Source organism: Bos javanicus, chromosome 9 (genome assembly GCF_032452875.1).
Source record: "Bos javanicus breed banteng chromosome 9, ARS-OSU_banteng_1.0, whole genome shotgun sequence".
Taxonomy (NCBI): Eukaryota; Metazoa; Chordata; class Mammalia; order Artiodactyla; family Bovidae; genus Bos; species Bos javanicus.
The window spans coordinates 83,026,493-83,050,558 of NC_083876.1; the positions used below are offsets into that span (position 1 = coordinate 83,026,493).

Consider the following 24,066-nt stretch of genomic DNA (forward strand, 5'->3'; position numbering starts at 1 on the left):
AGCTCTTTAGAACACAATGGAAAGTAAATGGCTTAAAGTAACCTAAAAATACCTCCTTTCTAAAGTCGTGAAAACAAACCTGTTAATAAATGCATTCCTCAAGTAGTAGACTCTTTGGAATCATGTGTATTTTACTGTACTAAAGAATATGTCTTTCGAATTTGAGGAAGATATATATGAAGAACACTTAGAAGTGCCTGAAGTCTTTCCTTTTCTGGAACTTATCCACCTGTCCGTGTATCTGGCTTAGTTACCACATACACAGTAGTCATAGGAGGAGAAGGAGGAGGAAGCAGGTAGTACTAATTCATGAGGCATGTCATAACCTTCCAGAATTCAGCCGACACAGTGCCTGGCATCAGCACTCAAGAAATTCTTGTTTAATGAACAAACACAGACAAACAGTTCGATTTCTCCAAACACAAAGTGAGAAATTAAATCATTAAAATCCCTACTAATCCCAAGATTCAGGTATTTTCCCACAAGACAATTCAAAATACAAAATGTATACACATCAGTTCAATTTATTAATTTAGTCTTATCTAATACATCAGTGTATTTGCTCTTTAAAAGGAACACAAAATATAAAACTATAAAAAATGACCATGAAAATTATACACATTTTTTCAAAGCATGATTTTATATACGGATCTTTAAAAAGTGTGATTGATTTGTGCCGCAAAGAATCAATAGAAAATGTAAAAGGTGAAAAATGAACATGGATGCCAATACTCCCTGTTAACAGTTCTTTAAATATAAGAAGAATTAAGATGAATTACAATTTTATTTCTGCTGCTGTCAGCAGTACTTCTGTGATGGAATTCATGAATTTCACCAGGACTTTAAACTGAATAAATGTGTTACATTACTAACACTGTTATTTGATTCTAAACCACAGCTTGAGCATGCACACTTGAGAACACTTTGCTTTTTGGCTTTAGTAATGACTTGCAAACACTCCCTCTTTTTAAAAACACTGGGGTAAAATACACATAAATTTACCATTTAAAAATGAACAATTTAGTAGCATTCAGTACATTCACAGCATTGTGTGATCCACAATGTTTTGTCCTAGAATATTTTCACTATTGAAAGGAAACCAGTACCCAATTAGGCAGTCACTTCCTAGTATTCCCTCTGCACAACCCTTAATCTTATTTCTCTCAATGGAATTGCCTATTCTGGATTATTTCATATAAATGGAATTGAATCCTACAACATGGGGCCTTTTGTGTATAGCTTCTTTCGCTTAGCATGTTTTTCAAGAAATACCATACCCTTTTGCAATTAAAATAAAGAAAACTATGTCAATCAGAAAGAAAAGAAGATACTTTGGAAACTAAATGACATCTGAGGTAAGTTAACAAGTCAGTGCAATTACCTCTCAGAATGCAATTCAAGTTTTCAGGATTGATTGGTGCTTAAACACTGCTCCGATGAACAATACATCTTCAACACTTTAAATGCAGCATAAAAGTCTTTAGAATTCATATCCACTGATTTAGTAATCATTTAAAACAACGTATTTCATATGTCAGAGTTTTTAATCATAGACTACTGGAATGTTGTAGGCAATCAAAACTATTCATTTCAAATCTCTAATTGGTTAACAGCTTTTTAAAGTTATTGGTTGATATAAAAGACATCCAGTTGACATAATTAAATATTCACTGGGTAATTTTACTCTTGAACAGATGTAGTAACCCATTATTGTTTCTATTTCTATGACTTGACTTCTTTTAATCAAATAATGTGATGAAACTTGAATACTGATAATTCTTCAACCCTACAAACTTGTGAGCCTTAAAAGAAGACTTTAAAAAAAACTAAGTTACTTTATCAAATCTGAACTTTCTTGACCAAGTGACAAAACATAGGCTGATCAGCAAAAGTTTCTGAAAACTCTGTGTGCTTAATCTGGGTTTTTTGATCACCTGATCAGAAAATTGAAGTCATAGGATAAAACAGGAAACAATGGCAATTAATATGGAAAGGAAGACTTCAATGCGAAAAAAAAAAATCTAGGACAACAAAAGGCAGGATCTTCTTTTTTCAACTTTAATCTTTTGAACGAGAACAAATTATTGCTCCTGTTCTTGTATTAGACCACTGAATAGTAATTTAATAGTGTTACTCTCTGACTGGAAGGGGTATAGAAAGCTATCTAACTCTAGTCAGTTCCTCCACCACAAGGATGAAACAACACATATATCTACCTATTTACCTGTTTGAAGATCTGAGTAAAAAATTCTAATAATTTCTATTAGAAAAAGGGAAAAATTAAACCTGATAAATTTGCTTTTACTGAGAAAGGACAATTTGACCTGGTTAGTCAGTTAGTCTTAAAAGAGTTCAACAGAAATGCAGTTTTCTTTCTTTCAAACAAACAATTAAACACCACTACTACAACTCAGGTACTGGAGGATCATTTCTTATCATATTTACAAGCAAACAGGTTAATAATACGATTGGGGGATGCTTAAAATTCCACTGGTGTTAGTGAAAAAGAAACAGATTTCCATTACTTCTGCTGTCAGTTTGCTTCAGAAAATGCTTTTCTTCATAGTAAATAAGATGCTTCAGTACAGCATGTCAAAAATAAAAAATTATAAAATAGGAGATTCATCAATGAATTTTATTGTATTTCTATAGAGCATGTTCATGCATCATCCTTGTATGTAACTCGTTTCTACGTAGTTTATTAAATTAATTTAAAATCACTCCCCACATAACACATTGGAATGTCGAACATTCTGAATACAAAACGTCAGTTTTGAAATGTCCTAAGGTAAAACAGCACTTCAAGATGTATCTCCATTAGTATATCTCAACATGTTGTTTATTAAAATATACTTGGCCGATTTATGGAGATTTCATATACAAATAAATATATGTATAAACAATACATTTACAGAATTTTACAAATCACAGATGCAGCAAAATACTCCTGAAAACTCAGCAAAAGACTATATTTTTGCAAAGGATTTTCAGAGCAGCATTCTGCACTTGATTTCTATTAATACTTTGTTTCCTTTTGGTATTACCCAATAACTCATTCTAAAACACTTGTTAGGAATCAAATATTCTATGCAACAATATTTTCCAAAATAATTTCCCTACATCTGAATGTGCCTTCTCTTTATGCATTTGTAAACAACTGTGTCAGAACACATTGCTCTCACTCTAATACACTCATCAGTACCTAGGTTTTTTCATCCATACAATGCTAACTTAAAAGAAAGGTCTTACGTTTTGAACTTACTTAGTGCTTTTAAATCAAGGAAAAACAGTGTAAAAGATGACTTTAAAGGAAACTGTTCTTCCTCTTCATTTTACTTAAAAAGGACTTTACTAGTTGGCCTTTACTTTGTACACCTTATACTTTTTTGTTCGGAAATCAGATTTATATCAAATTCTTAAAAATATCACTGAATTACTTTAACCACAATGGATGAGTCACTGATAAACTCATTAAAGGCATGACTTACACATTCTTGCTTCCAAGACCTCACAGGCTTGTCAAAACTGCAAAGAGCTACATTTAGTTAACCAGCTAAATACACATCAGAGAAATTATTTCCATCAGAAGGCTCTGTCCAGCCTTTTGAAAGAATGAGGGATTTCTTTCTACTGTAGTTCTTAACACTCACCTCTACAGGTTCCAATTAATCACTTTCCAGTGTGATGTGTCATGCATGATATATTTTTTAATGTTTCCAAAACTATCCCTTAGAAAATTTAAAAAATAAACTGTCTTTTTAGACTGGGATGCAAAACATGAAATCATGTTTTGCTTCTAAACACCAACACCTACATACAAATTGCCAGAAATTAAAAATCTATTAGCAGTGTTGTTGAATAATCTACCAAATCTGCAAGGATCCCAATCTTCAATGTTAAAGGATAGTTAATAATAGTAACAATATTCTTGGGACATGTAGCACAGGGTCAAAGACCAAAAGAGAGTCAGTATTACTGATAAATCAGAAACCCAATCTTTAATACCTCTTATTGATAGCACTGAAAGAATTACTACAGAATTCTTTTCAAATTTAATCCAGTATCTTTTTATATCTACCCCATTTATCCTAGAAATCTAATATGTTCACAAGTCTACAATCACTAAACAAGAGAATGAATGACGATAAGCTAACTGTTAGTGCTAATAAACAATCTGCAATTTACTTCGACCAGAAGAAACACTAGTGAAACACTAGTAATAAGTAAATTTAAAATACTAGTAAATACTAGCTTTTTAAAAAATGTCCAACAATCATGGTACCCAATGTATTAATATTTGTCATATGGCTGTAAGATCAAGACAACATATATCATTAAATTTAATCACTTAAGTAATACTAATAAATTACTATTACTCTTAATTTGGGGACTATACATGTAGGTACATACACACATGTATCTGTTCTAACAACGTATTACTCATGAGAAAACTGGGCATGTCCCAGGCTTTCCTCTAAATTCTCACGTTACCATGCATCAGAATCCTCTGGGGAGGCCTTTGTTAAAAGATTACTGGTTCCCACCCCAGAGTTTCAGATGCTGTAAGTCTGTGAAGAGGTCCAAAAATCTGCATTTTGAACAAATTCCCAGGTGATGCTGATGGTCAAGGGACCATACTTTGGGAAATACTACTCTTAAGTGATCTGTGAACCTCAGAAGCTAGAGTGAGGGAGAGAGAAGGAAAGAGGGACAGAGAGGGGGTAAAGAGAGGGAGAGAGAGAAAGAGGCAAGGACGGAGAGAGAAGGGGGAAAAGAAAGGTTGAGATTAAGCTAATAGGCAGTTCTGGGGATGAAGGCAGAGGAGAAAAGTGAATTCAGGTATTTCCTTCCTTCCTAATACTTGCCTTTATCTTGCTGGCTAGCAAAGACTAAGGAATCAATAAAGACCTCAAATAACAACATACTTGGCCAACACACAAACCTTTTCATGCTTAAAAGGCTAGACAGATTGTTCCCACTACAAGTTTTAGAAAAATACTATTGCCAGAAACTCTTCAGCCATTCAACAGCCCCAGGTGGGGCTACTTTAAAGAAGACACTGAAGGGGCAGAGAAAGCTAACTATTGAGTTTTCCGTATTAAATAAAAATAGTAATAATGTTCACCAGTAAAACATGGGTGAGCAATGATAATCATCAAGCAACTCCTATAACATGCAGAAAACCGCACTATAGAAACAGTATGACTGTGTCTCAACTTTGTCAAACAAGGATGAATATTTTATTTAAATGTAGGTTTTTTTCAAGTTACTGAGCCATATAAAGGAAAATATTAATTTTATTAGAACTTGAACAAATACTACACAAAGAAAACATTTTAACAAAATAATATGGTGGCATAACAGACAAAAAGAAAACAGCCAAAGATGTGTAAAAGAAAATAAAAGGTGAAAAATGGTAAATATCTCTGGATCTAGTGTGAAAATAAGGAGTCTAAACTTAAACGAACAAGGATTTTTAAAAAGCACAACCATAAAACAAAAAGTTAATGTTTGTGCTATCCTAACCAGACATATTCTTCAGCAAAACTTCAAGAGGCAGAATTATATTTTACAGTATTTGATATCTTACTTCTGACTTTTTCACAGAAATAGACTGTTTATGTAATTCAAATCTCACAGTTCAAAATGATAGTTTAAGTACTGAGAAATAAGTATTCTACTAGTTAAAATGACAGGTGAGGCAAAACAACTGATTAGTCTTCAATGCTGTATTTTTCAACTGTAATAAGGACTTGATCCAACCAAATCAGGTTTTAAGCAATGCAGAATTCTTTTGTAATGCCCAAAGAATGCCTCTTCCCAGCCCGATTGCCATATATGGGAATCAAGAATCTAGTTAACAATAGAGCACTCTTAGGGACAAAAGTAGGAAGAGAAGACAAAACAGAGTTTTGAAATTTTATATATAACAATGTAATTTGTAACCATTTCAGACTACCAAATGCCAGAAGTTACCTAAATTATTTAAGTACATGTCCCCATCTTTGCCATTTATTTCTTAATACTGATATATTCATTTTTTAAACTGACCATATCAGGTTAATGATAGCATAAATCGATTTGAAAACTATAATAAAATACCTCAAGAACAGGTCCTTGAAGATATTTCTGTTAAATTTTGATTTTTACATAAAGGTGCAATTCTTAACTTTTTTGGTAGAGAAGTGTATGGAATATTAACCTGGAAATATTTTAAAGAGATTGTCAACCAAGACAGGCTTCTCTGCAGTTCATGATTGTCATCTTAAAAGGACAGCAAATGGCACATTTTTACATGTCTTAAAACAACATAATTGTGATTTTTATAAACACCAAAAGGCAAAAATTTTAAACACTTCTGAAAAAGGTTAAGCCCTTTGCACTGTGAATATCTGAAATTTATTCACAGAACATGCCCAACTCAAACTTAAAATGGGGCATACAGTCAGTTGTCCCTCAGTGTCTGCAGAAGATTGGTTCCAGGACTCCCTGCAGTACCAAAATTCACGGATGTTCAACTGCTTCATATAAAATGGCACAGTATCTGCACATAACCCATGCACACCTCCCATACACTTTATATCATCTCTAAACTATTAATAGTACCTAATGCAAAGACTGAAGGCAGGAGAAGGGGATGACAGAGCATGAAATGGTTAGATGGCATCACCGACTCGATGAACATGAGTTTTAGCAAGCTCCAGGAGTTGGTGATGGACAGGAAGCCTGGCACACGTTGCAGTCTATAGGGTCGCATAGAATCAGACAAGACTGAGCGACTGAACTGAATGTAATGAAAACACCATGTAAATAATTGTAAATATAATGTAGTAGTAGTGTAATGTTAGTTGTTCAGTCATGTCTGACTCTTTGTGACCCCATGTACTGTAGCTTGCCAGGCTCATCTGTCCATGGAATTCTTCAGGCAGGAATACTGGAGTGGGTGGCCATTTCCTTCTCCAGGGGATCTTCCTGATCCATGGATCAAACCATGTCTCCTGCATTGCAGGCAGATACTTTACCGTCTGAGCCACCAGGAAAGCCCAAATATAATGTAAGTGCTATGTAAATAGTTGAAGATGAGTGGCAAATTCAAGTTGTGTTTTTTGGAATTTCATGGAATTTTTTTTTCCCAAACATTTTCCATCCTTTGATTGAATCCATGGATATCCAGATATGAAGGGTCGACTGTATTTTCTTCTCTCCAAATATCAAATTCCTAGCAAATATATACAATTTCAAATTAAATTCACAGGCTTTTTTTGGGTTTGATTTTGCTTTAACCTGTCATGTAACATATTGCTATGAGTCTTTGGATGTGGCATCTAATCAAAAAAAGGTGCAAATGGTAACTCTCTGTATGAGAGGTGTAAATACAAAAGGAGATAATATTTTTGTGGATTATTTTTAAAACACGATAAATGGCATTATCAACATCATTCACGATTTAAATATTATGTTTACATTACAGATCATTTCCATATCAACAATTATGTAACGGGAACACTAGAAAATAAAAATTTTATAATGTTTTTATGCAGTGCTTAAGCAACTGAATGTTTTATCTGAAGAGCCTATGATGAAAAATCAGAATCAAAGTTTTGCTTTTTGAATGCATGGGTTGTAACCCACAGAAAATGAGGAGTAAACTGTTTGGTCAGGATCTTGTTAGTTTAAGAAGCAAAAAATGTAAGAACCAAAATATGCACACCATTAAAAATACTAATTCTGAAAATTATGTAGCCAAAAATTAAATCACCCTGTCCAGCAAGTTCCAAAAAATTCACACATTTCAAATATTAAGGCAACTTTTTCCCAACTAATCAGTACTTTATAAAAATATATGTCACTTCAAAACATTATATACATAGTGACAATAAATTTAGCTAGTTGTAATCTTTAATACATTAATAAGGTGTCACATATTACAAAGAAATTATACTAGGAGCTTGCATGTATGTGCAAGTGGAATTTGACTTTTTAAAGTACAGGTTTTAAAACTGAGCGAAGTGAACGTCCTTCTTTAGTGAGTTCTCGTGTCACGCACATACACGGCAGTGGGATCGCTTCCTCCCGCTTCTCTACAATGTTGTAACTGCACTTCTTCAGGTGGTCAGCCATGCTCAGGATGTCAGCAAACTTCCATTCATCGACAGAACAAAATGCAGTACTGAATCGCCATACCTAGAACAAAATTCTACTTCAGATTTAAACCAGCCAATTTATAAGAATTAAAACATATTTTTTGCTCGAACTACATTCATTTCTGTTATGAGAAATAAGTTTCAGGTGGCTTGCCACAAAATTCGTTTTGATACAAATCTTTTTATTAAATATTTATAAGATAACTTCTATGACATTATGACTTTAAGAAATCTAATAACAAAAAAGAAAAAAAACTTAGCATTAAAAAATCATATCCAACCTAGCTTATTAAGCAAGTTTTAATTTCTATAGAACATTTAGAGTCACTTCCTAAAATAACATATACTGTACTAGATTTTCATCCTACCCAAAGGACTATGTATATAGGAGATATTGATAATACAAGTGTTTTTTCTCCAAAAAAATGTCCATTACACCATATGAAGTATACTAAAAAACACTCTAGGATACTGTGCAGAGGAACCTTTCTCTTCACTATTTATAAATAGTAAAGGCATTTAGTAATACTGACGAATACAAGCACTTCAATGTTTTTGGAAATTTTTATAGAACTTTTTGTAAAATGAACAGTTCTTAATTCCATATCATTATAGAATGCATTTCTGGGAAAAAATGCACCTAAGAACTTTTGGAGAAGGCTTTCTTGACAAGATAAGGTCTGAAGAATAAACAGGATATACCAAGGAGATGATGATCACAAGCTCCAGAAACAGGTTCCCAGGTCTGAATCCAAGGACAAGTTACTTAACCAGTTTTTTTTAATCCATAAATAGGGACAGTAGATTAAATAAACTAATAAAAGTGCACACTGTCTACACATTTCAAGCATTCAAACGGACGTTTCAGGGACAGTGTACTCAAACACCTTAAGGCAAGAAGAAAACATTCAACAACTACTAGTAAATTCCATGGCTGGAATGGAAACTGAAGAGGCAAGTAAGGACAAAATTATGAAAACTCTTAAATGTTTCATTAAGGAATCTGCCCCTAACCCAGGGCAATGGACAGACATTTTAAAAGTGTTTAAGCACTACAGCGTAAGAACTGTATTCAAGAAATTATTTACCACTCTACGTCTTCTACAGGCAATATGTTGGAGAGGGACTCAGTTGGAAACAGAAGCCCAGTAAGGAAGTGGCTGCTATAGTAACCCAGAAGAGAGCGGCAGGCAGGACCAATCAGGGAAACAGCAGTAGAAAAGGGAAGTGAACCTGAGGGGCGTGAAGAAGGGGGACAGCAGGACTGTGTGAATACCAGGAGAAGGGAATAAAGGGGGGAAAGGGGCTAACCTTAACTCCCAAATTCCTAGTTTAGGCCACTTAAGAGATGCTAATGCAACTTTCTGAGATTAAGAGGGGTAGAGAAATGGAGTAGGCTGGATAAGCTGAGTTTACTGAAGATAATCAAATGGAGATGTCCAGTAGGTGCCTATATATAATGACCTGGAATTCAGAGGAGAAAATGGCCAGGGATATACACATGTAAGCAATTTGTATAAATGATGGCAATTTAAACTCCATGAGTAGATGACATTTTCTGTAGTGATAGAATCCCCAGAAAATATTTCACCTCATAGATCAATACCAGTGGGCAAGGACAAAAAGGGACCATGCTCTGAGTGTCCCAGCCCAATGGCAGAAATACACCACATCATGTAGTAAATGAAGACAAACACATACTCACATATACACAGCAACTATGAAATCTTCTACATAAAATAATTAACGTGCTCAGTTACTGGTCAAAGTTTCAGGAGAGCACAGAAGCAGATGCAAAATTCTCAAAAACTGGAGCAATGAAAAAAAACAAAACTGGAGCAATGAGTAAAAATAAGAGAAAACCTAAGGGTGGTAAAAACAAAGTACCCAGAAATATGACCCCTGTTCAACCAATATGAAGGTTATTAAAGTTTTTTGTACTTTATGAAATCAAAGTTTCATTTTATAAATGCTCTAAAATGAAAAAACACTTTCAATCAAAGACAGTTGTAATGCCTTCTAGTTTCTACTGGATAGTGCCTCAAACAGAAGCTGGCAAAAATAAGATATCACACAAGGAAAATGGTGGAGCTAGGCTTTGTTCCCAGACCTGCCTAAATCTCCTGGTCAAGCTTCCAATCTTCAACACACCCTTGTTTCGTGCTAAACCCAAAGTCCCCACCACCACCAACAAATCCTACTGCCTTTATTTCACTGCAAGCCATCTCCACATCCATCCATTTTGTTTTCTATATCCCAAATTGACACTGTCAAACTGTGGTGATACAGAAGAAGATTCTTCAGAGTCCCTTTGACTGTAAGAAGACCTAATTAGTCAATCCTAAAGGGAATCAACCCAGAATACTCATTGGAAGGACTGATGCCGAAGCCCCAATACTTTGGCCACTTGATGTGAAGAGACAACTCACTGGAAAAGATGCTGATGCTGGGAAAGACTGAAGGCAAAAGGAGAAGTGGGCAGCAGAGGATGAGATGGTTGGATGGCATCACAGACTCAATGGACATGAATTTGGGCAAACTCTGGGAGATAGTGAAGGACAGGGAAGCCTGGCCTGCTGCAGTCTATGGGGCTGCAATGTGTCAGATGCAACTTAGGGACTGAACAACATACCCCAAATACTCCACTGGTCACCTGCTAGTAGGAGACTTTTTTTTCATGTCTCCTTGTTTAAGTTTTACTTGTAACAACCAAGTTCTAAGAAAGAAAGGGCTAAGAATGTACAACTGCAAGCAATTAAAAAGAAACCTTCTCCTTGATTCCTCCATCATCCTACAGTGCAAATGTTTCAGATGGAGCCCAAATTAGAAAGAAGGTGGTTAATATGGACTCAAGCAAAGGGAGTTGTTTCAGAAGAAGTAGGAACAGAACCCCTCAACTGAAGAACTACAAGTGGCCTCTGTCATATGACATTAGAATCTAGTTCTAGGATGTCTGCAGTAAATATGTGATTATGACTAACAATTCTAACAATGTATTCACATTTTTATTATCTTTATAAAAAAGTTTGTCATCATACTGAATTATTTTTAAGGATGGTCAATTTCACAATGGGTTTCCCAGGTGGCGTTAGTGGTAAAGAACCTGCATGTCAGTGCAGGAAACATTAAGAGACACAGGTTTGATCCCTGGGTCGGAAGATCCCCTGGAGGAGGGCACAGCAACCCACTCCAGTACTCTTGCCTGAAGAATCCCATGGACAGAGCCTGGCGGGCTACAGTCCATAGGGTCACAAAGAGATGGACATGACTAAAGCAACTTAGCATGCATGCACGCAATTTCACAACAAGGATGATCAATTTCACAGCAACAACATTATTAAGTGCCTATTATATGTCAAATATGGGGTTGATACAATTAAATGACACCAACCTTTTCTTTTATCTGCCATGACGAATTTCCTTCTGGATACTTCTTTTTCCCCCACTGAAGTATGACCATTCCGCGAGACTGGAGAAGACTGCCACACACATCCCTCATTAACTTGGATACACATGAGAGCTGGCATAAGCTGAAGCCATCGAGAAATCCTGCAATATGTTGCAGGACTTCAAAAGGAAGACTACTTAGATGGTCACTATGTAAACCCAGCACACAGTTTCTAGCAGGCTCTACTAACACTGTAGATACAGACGGCTGAACTCCAAATGACCGCAAATGGTGGTCATGTATAATCTTTGCTCCTTGTGTTGATGGACAAAATCTACGCTGTGAATAGGTACAACCATAATATGCTAAAGGACACCTCTGTTCCATCCAGCCATTGAGTCCAGCATGAATGTCACCATGCACGTTCTTAAAATGTGATGAAAATTCTTTTCTTCTAAATAATTGTCCACAAACAAATGTAAACATTGGACGCTGCTTGGGCTGGTACCTAGCGACACATTCCAATACTAAGTCCAGCCCCAGTGTCTGAAAAGGGCTTGGATTTGAAAGCTGTGGGTTGGCATGATCACAAGCTGAAGCTGAAGCTATTTCCCCAACCATTGTATCTGTAGCTAAAATGGTAGATGGAAGTGAAAAAGTCTGAGTCCCAAAGTCAACATGATAAACATCAGCCATGCGACTATCAGATATACCCCTCCCACCTGGAGAATCTCCTAGACAAAACAGTAATGCTGCTGTGATTAGATCTATTCCTTGGAGACCCATTGGATCTTCTGCAACTTCCAAATCTGATGTATCTACTGCTTTATCTTCCTTTGGTTTAGACCAACATGAATTCGAAAGAAATTTGAATGAAGGAGGGTGACTGAAAGATAAGACATCCACATTCCGTAGGTCCCCTAAGTCTACTTTTTTCCAACACAAGTCTTCATCATCATCTGGCATGAGGATATGCTGAACCGTGCCATTAGGCAAAGCATTAGGTGGTATTACTTCCCGAACTTGTGCTGCTACTAAAAGTGAACTAGAAGGTTCTGAAGAGCCACCTGATGCTACACATTCTCCATTTGTTAAGTTACTTTGTTTTGAGTCAGTATGTAAATCCTGGTTCTGCTCAATGACCTGTGCACATATATCTTCCAAAGGAAAGCCATTACAAAGAGCAGAAGTGCCATAAGAACTGGCATTAAAGTCACATAATAAATCACTTGAACCATTTTGTTCCAACTGGGCATTCTGACTCGTGTCCTTATGGTCAATTCCACCTACTGCTCCCATCTCATCCTCATAAAGATGGTCCTGGTCTTTCTGGTTTCTATTCTGTAAGCTCTCTCTGGCTTTTTGCTCTTCATTCATTTCATTTAGGGAAGCACAAAGACTCGTACTTAGCATGCCAATGTCTCTTGTAGCAGTATTCAGAATATCTAAAGCAGCAGCCAAACTTCGGGTTGTTTCAACAGTAGCTTGATAAAGTGCACCATAAGATTCTTCATCAACTGACACCAAACCATTAGTATGTGGTATTTCTGAGACACTTGGTTTAACTGAGATCTGTTCTCTAGGTTCTGACACTTTATCAGTTGCTTTTGACATCATGGTGGCTACTTTGAGAGATTCTAAGAGCATCCGTTGGTCTTGAAGGGCCAAGGCCATGTCTAATTGTGCCACTTCATCAACATCTCTGCTTAGATTTTCATATGATTTCCGGTCTGCATAACTAACTGGCCATCGGTTCCATTCCATGGTACAGCACACCACACTTGCAGGGCACGTTTCTAGATGTTCAGCAACTTTATTTCGAGCCATTGTAAATGGACATCCAAAGTCACTATTTAAGCAAGGCACTCGTTCAAATGGACATAAAAGTCGATGCTCATCAGCCTTACATGCGTGGAAAACTGCTCCACAAACCAATGGACAACCAATCAAGTCACAGGAAATCCCAGGCTCTGGTCTTGTCATACATCGTCTACTGACACAATTAACGCAGTGCGAATGCTGCAGCTCCTCCTCCATGATGGCCAGTCCAGCTCTGGTTATTGAGATGGAAAAGAAATAAGATGTTAGGCAAAAAGCAGTTGGTTTTTAAAACAATGTTTTAAGAATAAAAATCAAATCATGAAGGTATATTGGCTTATACGGAATGAAATATATAAAATAAACATTTAACGAGTTTATTTTACATATAATTGATCTATCTTGAACCGACTTAAGAAATCAACTCAAGAAGTCAAAAATTCATTTTTACATAACACATAACAATCTGCTCAAAAGGCCAAACGTTTCAAAATATAATACTTAAATTCTAGTACTTTGTTTAGTATATAAATTAATGTCAAAAACAAGTTAATACATATTTAACTTCGAGATTTCAGAGAACACTTGTATTTTTTTACATTTTAATTAAACTGATTATAATGTACCCCACATTGCACAGACCTCATCATATTCCTAAAATAATCTAAATTTCATGAAAATACTTAACTAGAATCTGATTAGAAGTTTTCTTTATATTCTTTCTAAATACATAAATTCAGATTTCAGCTATTGACCTCTCCTTCTACATATGCCTTAAGAAATTCTGTAACAAATCAAGAGAGTAAGCCTTATTATTAATAAAACATAGAGGGCACTTAACCAAAAAATATAAGTTCTAGCTCCAGTTCTGTGACAGTGGGCAAATCACTTACTTCTGAGGGCCATGGTTTCCATTCATTTATTCAACACTTATTTATTGCTTAACTGCCATGTACCATGTGTTTGGTATGGCAATATAAAGATTAGGAGACACAGTGCCACTTTTCAAGGAGCTACAGCACAAGATCAGAGATGAAAGTAAAGTCATGCCACTTTTTAATATGATTAACACGACAGAGAAAATAATCAATACGAGAAGAGAGTAGAGAAGAATTCACAGCAGTCTTGAAAGATGAGAAGTCTTAAGCATAGGAGGGTAGGGTTAGAAAGGAAGAAGGGTATTCAATGCTGAAGTAACAGCATATGCAAATACAGAACGCAAACACTGGCAAAACATGCTGAGGGGCCCTCAAGTCTCCCAGTGTTGTTGGCTCACAGGTGACATGCAAAGTACCTGTGAGAGATGAGGCCAGACAGGAATAAGACAGATCACGGAAAGTGTGCTGTATGTTATTCTAAAGCGTTCAGACTTCAAGTAGTTAGAAATCACTGAGGATTTTAAGCAAAGAAATAGCAGCCATAAAATAACATGAAAGGATTACAGATAACTAATGGTTTTCCCTGCTTTTATCAAGAAAAGTTTTATACACAGAGAAAGCACTGCCACAATGCACCAATTTAAATTATAATTACTAAGCCTATTCAATGTCTTCTTTTCTGTAAATCTTCAACTTCTTTAATGGCTTGTTCCTATTAGCAGCAAAAACTTAGAAGACTATTTCTTCTTTAAACCCTAAGTAATAAAGCAGTATCTTGCTTTTGCTACTACTTTGTTCCTATTCACTCAAGCTTTCAAAAGAAAAGCAACAAATAAACAAAGCCTGTTAACGTCCCATGTACTCTTCAGCCCTCTAACATGGCTTTATTTTTACAACCACTCATTAAAACCGCTGCATCAAGATTCCCAGTGCTAAATTCAAAGGGCATTTTTTCCAGACCTCATCTTTTTAGCCATTACATCACTTTGTTGACTAATTCCTCCTCCTTTCCGAACTACTTTCTTTAGTTTCTATGATCTCACATTTCCCTGCTTTTCCCCCTATTTCTGGTTATTCCTTAATCTTTTCTTCTAAAATATTTCTCTTCTTCAAGGATCCATGTTCTTTCTGGTTCAATCTATACATTCTCCCAGGGTGCTCTCAATTTCTCAAAAGCTTCAATTGCCATTTATATGCTGAAAACTTATCTGTACCTCCTGCCCAGATCCCTCGTCCAAACTTCAGATCTCTACAGCTACGTATTTAGTATATACCTCCACTTGCATATGGCACAGGTAACTCACCTCAAAATTCCCCAAATTAATAATTTCCTGGATAAGAAGCCAATTTTTAGCCTATTTTCTTCACTTCAGTGCATAAGAGATTGCTAGCTCTTTCAATATTTTTTTCCATAAATTCAAATCTTGCATCTAGGTGGCTAATGTAAAATAATTATTCCCCAGATAGCTATTTCTTTGTCTCTAGGACAGACTTAATTTTCCTCAAACTCAAATAGCAAAAGTTTTTTTTTTTTTTTGCTATTTGACAGAGTTTTTGTTGATTAAGCAGCAAAGTTCTGAGTTGATATTATGGTATGTACTGATGCCAGGGACAGAAGAAAACAAGGCACACATTTATCGACAAAACTACATTTTAAAATGTTTTTAAAAGTTACAAATTATGAATACTTCTGAATGTTTATCCCTATGAAATTTAAAGCCAAGGAAATGACCTATAAATTAAAGATATACTGCTAAAGGGGTCAAAATAGAACAAATGACAGGCTACTGATGACATCTGTAACTTATGCAGAGAAACTTTAATAAGACGACAAATTTTACTGAATGATTAGATTGTGAAAACAGCTGCAGCTTTCTTATTTTGCAACAACTAGACTGAGTTCATCTCACATGCTGAAGGTTATAAACTTGACTGTTACTAAGAGAGAAACCTAAAAATACAAGCAGTTCCAACAGAAGTGACCAATGCTCTCAGAACTAATAGGAACACTTTATGTTACATGCACATCACATGACCACACCAGACAGAACACATCTCAAAACATCCCTTAATTCAGATGTGTTTAAAATAGCAACTGTTACAAACAACTGAGTTAATGCATAACAGCAGCAACTTTAAAAGGCTGAAGTAGAAGGCTCTCAAGGTTCAAAATAAATAGACTCCTCCACACTATTCCTCCTTTGGACAAATGTTTAAAAAAATAATAAAAACAAGTATCCACAGCGGTAAGTCCATAACATTTATTATTTATTGAAGTAGGCTTAAAGGAAAAAGGAACATTAACTAGGTACTCTATCCTTCTTGGTATTAATATATACCATGTTAATGTCACTTAATCCTTGTAACAGCCCAGAGAAAACTGAGGTACAGAAGGGCTAAGTGACTTACCCAAGGTCATCTACCTAGTAAGTGGCAGAGCTAGGACTGCAATCTATATCTGATCAATATATATGGACAAAAACAGATATGCTTACTTACAAAAGTTTAAGAAAATAAGACAGCACTTCAGTAACCAGTGATGCAATTTTAAGATGTTATTTGAGGAATGGAGGTTACACAACTTTGCTTTGCTTGTAGTTTATCCCAGCACTTAATCACTCTTGTGGTCAAGAAAGTCTTCTTGGTCCTTTCTAATTATAATAGCACATTACTTTGCTTTGAACATTAGTGTTTTACTAAATTATTTTTTTAAAAACTTACATATGTAATGCTCAATATAAATGTACAAAACAGTACAAATTTACTGTTTGTACACTGAGCTGTTTACTCAAAACAGTTATACAAAGAAGCAATCAAGTTTAAGTCAATTTTACAATTAAATATATTAAGAAATAAGATTTTTAAGAATGCACTAGACAATACCCAAAGAGTATTCTCAGGTATTCTTTCAAAATTTAAAACTTTCAGATCCATCCTCTTTCAAAATCGCTATTATCAAATTAAATATGCCTCCAAAAAGTATTTCACAATCGCTCAGGAATTCTATGAAACAAGTTTAAAATGTTGATTCCTGATTTATCAGTTGAACAGTGACACAGCAGGGCCGGCAGAAAACATATTGTTACAACTGAGCTTCAAGCTCAAGATGAGCTTAATTTAAAACTCCCCAATATTAAGTTTTTTTAAAAAACTCTAAACCAGAATCTTAATCTTCCAAATAACATATCTATTTACACTTAAAGTTGAATGACTGGAAAAAGTTTCATTAGACTGCAAAATATTGTAAATGATTAAATGCTTTACAATAGTTTCAATTTTCTCCAACAGAAATTCTAGGCCAACTCATAATCTGAGGCTGATAAGCAATCCATAAAAACAATTTTAAGACATGGCATTTGCCCATACAGTGAAATGAGATCTTGTTATTTAAGGCTATTTCTAGACATAAAGATATTGCCTTCAAAAAAGAATTATTTTTCCAAATTCATTACAATACATAGATAAATAAAGAACTGCAAATTAACTTGATTTTAAAATATGCTAAATCAAGTCATCCAAATATTCAACACAACTTGCTGCCTCAGGCTGATCTTAAGGTCTGCCTCTGACTCAAAGACAGACAGACACAGATACGGACACACACACACATACTCTCTCTCTCTCCTCCCCCCTTCCTGTTGTCTCAAATCTTTATCACTTAAATGGTACTCTTCCACATACGCAAAGGCAAGGTAAGACACAGATTCCATATACTCATGTGTTCATCACACACAGCATTTTTCCTTGGTAATACCAGTCATGTTGCTCTTGCTGTTTAGTCACTAAGTCATGCCTGACTCTTTCATGACCCCGTGGACTGTAGTCTGCCACGCTCCTCTGTCCATGGGATTTCCCAGGCAAGAATTCTGGAGTGAGTTTCCATTTCCTTCTCCAGGGGATCTCCAGTGTTCCTTGTATTCAAGATTGTGCCTTAATTAGAGCCTCGTTTATTAATATGAGTGAAATTATTATAGTATAAGAAATAACCAAATGGATTCCAAAACAATTCTTGATCCATGGAAAGCTACATACATCATAAAAACATACTTTATAAATCTATTATTAGTCAACCAGATTGAGTCAAAATCAAAAATTACTTCATTGTACCTTCTACAAAAAGTCAAAAGTATTCAAATATTTACTGAGCATCTAGGGCATATGTTCCAGGCATTATATGTGGAATAAGCTAAACTGTCCATCAAAAAAAGCAAATCAAAGGGAAAAATAAAGAAAATTAATTTCAATCTTCCATTGTTTAAAAAAATAATAACAAAAGGCACAGAAGGAAATGTTTAACTGTATATTTTCTTTAACTTTTTAATGAATCCTGCAGTCTGGTTAGTTTACTGACTATAGAGGGATGCAATTCAAAAAGAAAAGCAGAAATCAAGGTCTCCACATGTGTGCAGGTGACTAAGTACGCAGAGGGTGAGGAAAGGAAGTGTCATAAGTCTACTTCCTTAATATTACAATATGATATTAGACCTTTACTGACAAAGGTCCGTATATTAAAGCTATGGTTTTCCCAGTAGTCATGTATGGATGCGAGAGTTGGACCGTAAAGAAAGCTGAGTACCAAAGAACTGATGTTTTTGAACTGTGGTGTTGGAGAAGACTCTTGAGAGTCCCTTGGACTGCAAGGAAATCAGCCCAGTCCATCCTAAAGGAAAGCAGTCCTGAATATTCATTGGAAGGTCTGAGGCTGAAGTTCCAATACTTTGGCCACGTGATGTGAAGAACTGACTCATTGGAAAAGACTCTCATGCTGGGCAAGACTGAAGGTAGGAGGAGAAGGGAATGACAGAGGATGAGACGGTTGGATGGCATCACCAACTCGATGGATATGAGTTTGAGTAAGCTCTGGGAGTTGGTGATAGGCAGGGAAGCCTGGCGTGCTGCAGTCCATGGGATTGCAAAGAGTCGGACATGACTGAGCGACTAAACTGAATGATATTAGATTAAAAAAAAATTCCACTGAGACAATAAAATGTTGCTTCACTGAAAGGCTGAAATGGAACTACAGACAGACAGACTGGCTCATTAGTTAACCAGTAAGTCTATGACTGAAATTTCATATTTAGCAATCAGTTTTAACTCCTCCAGAGCAAGTCCCATGCTTACTGCATAGTCAGAGGTGCTACTGCACAATAAATACAAACATTGCTGCTGATTTACTGATAGGTGCACTCAGTTTGAAAGGCCATAATAAAAATATAACCTCAATTGGATATTTTACTTTATTGGTATAAAAAGGGGGGCTGGGATGACTAGCCAAGACTGAAAAATCCAAGATCATTAAACTCCCATCTCAAACTACCTGGCCTACTGATGAGTTCAAAATGGCTAAACTGGTTACACTGTATACATTCTTTTATTAAATTTTGGTTCTGCCTTTTTTTTTTTTAATAGAATGATGACCTAATTATGTGGAATTTTGTTTTCAAGTTTTTACCCTTCCAGTTATGATATAATCAAAACATAAATCTTGCATTTCTAAATACAGTCATAGGTAACATACAGGTAACATCTCAAAGTGAAAATCCTAACTACTTGAAATTGTTCTCCACTAAATAAACAAAAGAAATTACTATAGACTTATATCAGAAATTAAAATAACAAATATTAATATTTAATATTCATACCAGAACCTATTTGAGTTGATACTCAGATAAAAATAATCCACCAGAATGGTGGAACTCAACTTATTACAACGGGCAGCATGGAACAGGGGAATGGGCTTCCAAGAACTCAGCTTTGTGACCGTGATGTAATTACTCTACTGTGAAAACCACCTTGTACTCTACAAAGGTTGGTTATAATTATTAGCGTGTCCAGTACGACACAAACAAGTATTGCTCAGAAGACAGATCACTTTACACAACAGACACACACACATGCACAAAACTTTATCTATATATATATATTTCTATATCAGGGCATTTATACTTAAAAAGTTTATTAAAAACAATCATATGAGGATCTAATGCTAACATTACCCACTCTTAAAAAAAAAAGACAAACCTTTTTGGAAAAAGATTTCCAAAGACTGGGTTGTAATTGAGGCATGCTTATCTTGTATTTAACTATTGAGCTACCTATAGTGTAAAAACCACTAGTCCAAAGCCAATCTCACTTATTTCATCAAAAATAAATTTGAAATTAAATAATATTTTATAGCCTTTTGACTGAAGACTTGAACATTAATAAATTCTACAAATACCATGTCATTCCAAAGCATGTGCTAACTTCTTTTAATGAAACAAGCAGTCATGGTAACTTAGTTACAAGAGTTACCAAAACCACCCCAAATAGCATAAGGCTTATGCCATTAAAAGCCACATTTTAGTAACACAGCGTATCAAATAGTAAACACACATGAAACAAGACCTATTTTGGTGACCTTAAAGCACCTCTCTAACTATATACAGTATCCCAAAATATGTACTATTTTTCTTTAATAGCATATTAGGACATTTTGTTTATTTAAAAAAAAAAAAAAGTCTCCAATGCTAGCCATACAAAAGTACTGGATTGAAATTAAATACCTAGTACACTTGGAATGCATAAAAGTTTGCCTATATCGGAAACTTCAGTTCTCTGATAACACTCTCAAAACTCCACCCACTAACAATTCCAGAATCACACATACACAAAAGAGCTATGTCACCGCATTAAAATACCAAATAAAAACAAATTAGCAACTTAAAAAGTTAGCAAAACATCATGTTATCCCCGATTAAACTTCTGTAGTAAGAAACAGTGACTAAGCATAAAGAACATGATTCAGCGAAAACTGTAAACTGAAAACCTGATCCCTTAGGAAAACCCTCATCTTACATTTTATGCTACTCTCTTCCCTCTTGGCCGTCAACAACTCTGGAAAAGCTTAAAAAATATGAGGAAATGCAAAATCTGTTAATAGAATTTCTAGGACTCTAAAGGACACAAAAATGGATTGAAATGTAGCAAACAGAAATTAAAAGCTTAGAAAGCTTGGGGTTTTGTATGTAAAGTTTTAAGTTAATCTACACTGATACCAGAATGCCCATAAATAACTTCATCTTGGATCCGAGTCAACAAAGTAATTATGGAATAAAAGGTCAATTCCTTCCCAAGCATCTTTTATCCAAGACTTACGACATGGCTCAGAAAGAAAAACAAGACACAGGGAGAGCGGGGAATGGAGTACTAGAACCATGATAAACAAAACGCTGTTCTGGCTTTATTCTCTAAATACACGCGTAAAAAAACGCGCTCAAAGGAGATTACTTTGAATTCAACGTGCACGCTATGCTACCTTCCCAGCAATGCACTTCCACGAGACAGGACACAAACAACTTGGAAATGGTCATATCCCTCAGACCTATAAAATCAGGATATTCCTCTTTAACGAGGACTGAGGCTAAGACTAAGATCCTCTCACTTCCATGAATGGAAAAGTTACCAACTTCACTCATCCCGTGGAGACAGTCTGCGATGCCTCTCAGCATTACTTTCACCCGTCTGTTCCCAAACAAAGCAAGTTTCTAATCTGCAAAAGGGAAGAGAAGCCGGGTTTTCGAGGATCTTAGGGCTTCCTAAGTTTAACTCTGGCTTCTCCCCCACCTACCCTCACCCACAGACCCGCGAGCCCGGGTGGCACCGAGGGGTCGGCCCGCGGGGTCTGAGGCGCCATTTGCCGGCGGCCTCCAGGGCCGGCCGGGCAGCGGGCTGGGCGCAGAGGCCAAGCCGCCGCCGCCCTCTCGCCGCCAGGACCCGGCCTGGGACTCGCGGAATCCCTGTGAGGCCGTGTTTACTCCGCCCCAGGCCCGGCCGGGCCCGCCCGCCGCAACGCCGCCTCCGGCTCGGCCGCCGCCTCTGCCCTCGGGCACAGCCCGGGCCGCGCCAGCCTCCCGGGCAGGTTGCCCCCGACACTCACCGGCCGGCCCGGCCGAACCGCGGCCCAAATCCCGGCTGCCGCGGCCCCCGTGCCCAGCTGCTCCCCGCTGTCCCGGCGCCGCTCCGCGCCCCACACACCCGTGCAACCGGCCTCCTGCTCGCCCCTCTGCCCCACCGGGCCGCCGGCTTTTCTCTCCTACTCCTCCTCCTCGGCCTCCTATCGGGGCGCCGGTCCTCTCCGCGCGCCCCGCCCCGCTCCGCTCCTCTCCGCTGTGCCCCGCCCACCCAGCCCAGACGGGATCTGTGGCAAGTCGGGCGGAGACGCGCGCGCCGAGCCTGCCGGGGGCGCGCACGCTGAGCTCCCACCGTCACTCGCCCTCCTCCCCGGAAGGGACGTGGCAGGAGGGTGTGGTCTGGAGTCAGAACTCGCTGGGTTCCGCGCGTTCAGCTTGCGGCGGGGGGGTGGTTCCAGCTGGACTCCACGTGACTTCTGCCCTGCAAGTCTACCGAATCCTGTTCGATTTTAGAAGCTTGTATTCCTGAACGGAATCCTAGGCACGCAGTTTTGGAATTCAGGAAACAGACCCAATTGAAAGTGACTACTTTTAATTGTAGGATAAGCAACCCAAATACCTTAATTCTGGGTGCAGCAGTCTTCCCCTTACGTCATATTTAGAAAATGCGGCAGCTGTCACTGAATCTTTGATGAGCAGGCCTTCCTGCCGGCTGACCCAATGTGCCCTAGTCTTGTGTGATATAGGGCCCAGTTCAGTTCAGTCACCCACTTGTGTCCCGACTCTGTGACCTCGTGGACTGCAGCACGTAAGGCTTCCCTGTCCATGACTAACTCCCGGAGTTTACTAAAACTCATGTCCATTGAGTTGGTGATGGCCATCCAACCATCTCATCCCCCGTCGGCACCTTCTGCCTTCAATCTTTCCTAGCATCAAGGTCTTTTCAAATGTCAATTCTTTGCATCGGGTGGTCAAAGTATTGGAACTTCAGCTTCAGCATCAGTCCTTCCAGTGAATATTCAGGATTGATTTCCTTTAGGATGGACTGGTTGGATTTCCTTGCAGTCCAAGGGACTCTCAAGAGTCTTTTCCAACACCACAGTGCAAAAGCATCAATTCTTCGGCGCTTTGCTTTCTACGTAGTGTGATTCTCACATCTATATATGACTACTGGAAAAGCCATAATTTTGACTCTACAGACCTTTGTTGACAAAGTAATGTCTTTGCTTTTTAATATGCTGTCTAGGTTGGTCATAGCTTTTATTCCGAGGAGCAAACGTCTTTTAATTTCATGGCTGCAGTCACCATCTGCAATGATTTTGGAGCCCAAGAAGATAGTCTCTCACTTTTTCCACTGTTTCCCCATCTATTTGCCATAAAGTGATAGGACCGGATGCTATGATCTTAATTCTTTAAATGTTGAGTTTTAAGCCAGCTTTTACACTCTCCTGTTTCACTTTCATTGGTAGGCTCTTTAGTTCCTCTTTGTTTTCTGCCATAAGGGTGGTGTCATCTGCATACCTGAGATTGTTGATATTTCACCTGGCAATCTTGATTCCGGCTTGTGCTTCATCCAACCCAGCATTTCACATGATGTAATCTGCATATTCAGAGAAGGCAATGGCACCCCACTCCAGTACTTTTGCCTGGAAAATCCCATGGATGGAGGAGCCTGGTAGGCTGCAGTCCATGGGATCGCTAGAGTCGGACACGACTGGGCGACTTGACTTTCACTTTTCACTTTCATGCATTGGAGAAGGAAATGGCAACCCACTCCAGTGTTCTTGCCTGGAGAATCCCAGGGACGGGGAAGCCTGGTGGGCTGCCGTCTATGGGGTCGCACAGAGTCGGACACGACTGAAGTGACTTAGCAGCAGCAGCAGCAATCTGCATATTAGGGCTTCCCTGGTGGCTCATATAGGTTAAATAAGAAGGATTACAATATA

The 24,066-nt window shown here is 37.4% G+C and overlaps 1 protein-coding gene across 2 annotated transcripts; it reads right to left on the minus strand.

Moving 5' to 3' along the window:
* Positions 1 to 508: 508 nt before the first annotated feature.
* FBXO30 (F-box protein 30) lies at positions 509 to 22,233 on the minus strand. 2 transcript variants are annotated; one of them, XM_061428230.1, is made up of 4 exons: positions 22,147 to 22,233; positions 21,677 to 21,759; positions 11,536 to 13,585; positions 509 to 8,184 (listed from the first exon to the last, which is right to left on the minus strand). In XM_061428230.1, the coding sequence occupies exons 3-4, from the start codon at positions 13,567 to 13,569 to the stop codon at positions 7,981 to 7,983; spliced, it is 2,238 nt and encodes a 745-aa protein (XP_061284214.1). In that variant the 5' UTR covers positions 13,570 to 13,585; positions 21,677 to 21,759; positions 22,147 to 22,233; the 3' UTR covers positions 509 to 7,980. The 2 variants fall into 2 exon arrangements, with proteins under 2 accessions (XP_061284214.1, XP_061284213.1); XM_061428229.1 differs by lacking the exon at positions 21,677 to 21,759 and having other exon boundaries at positions 22,147 to 22,229.
* Between the last annotated feature and the right edge of the window lie 1,833 nt (positions 22,234 to 24,066).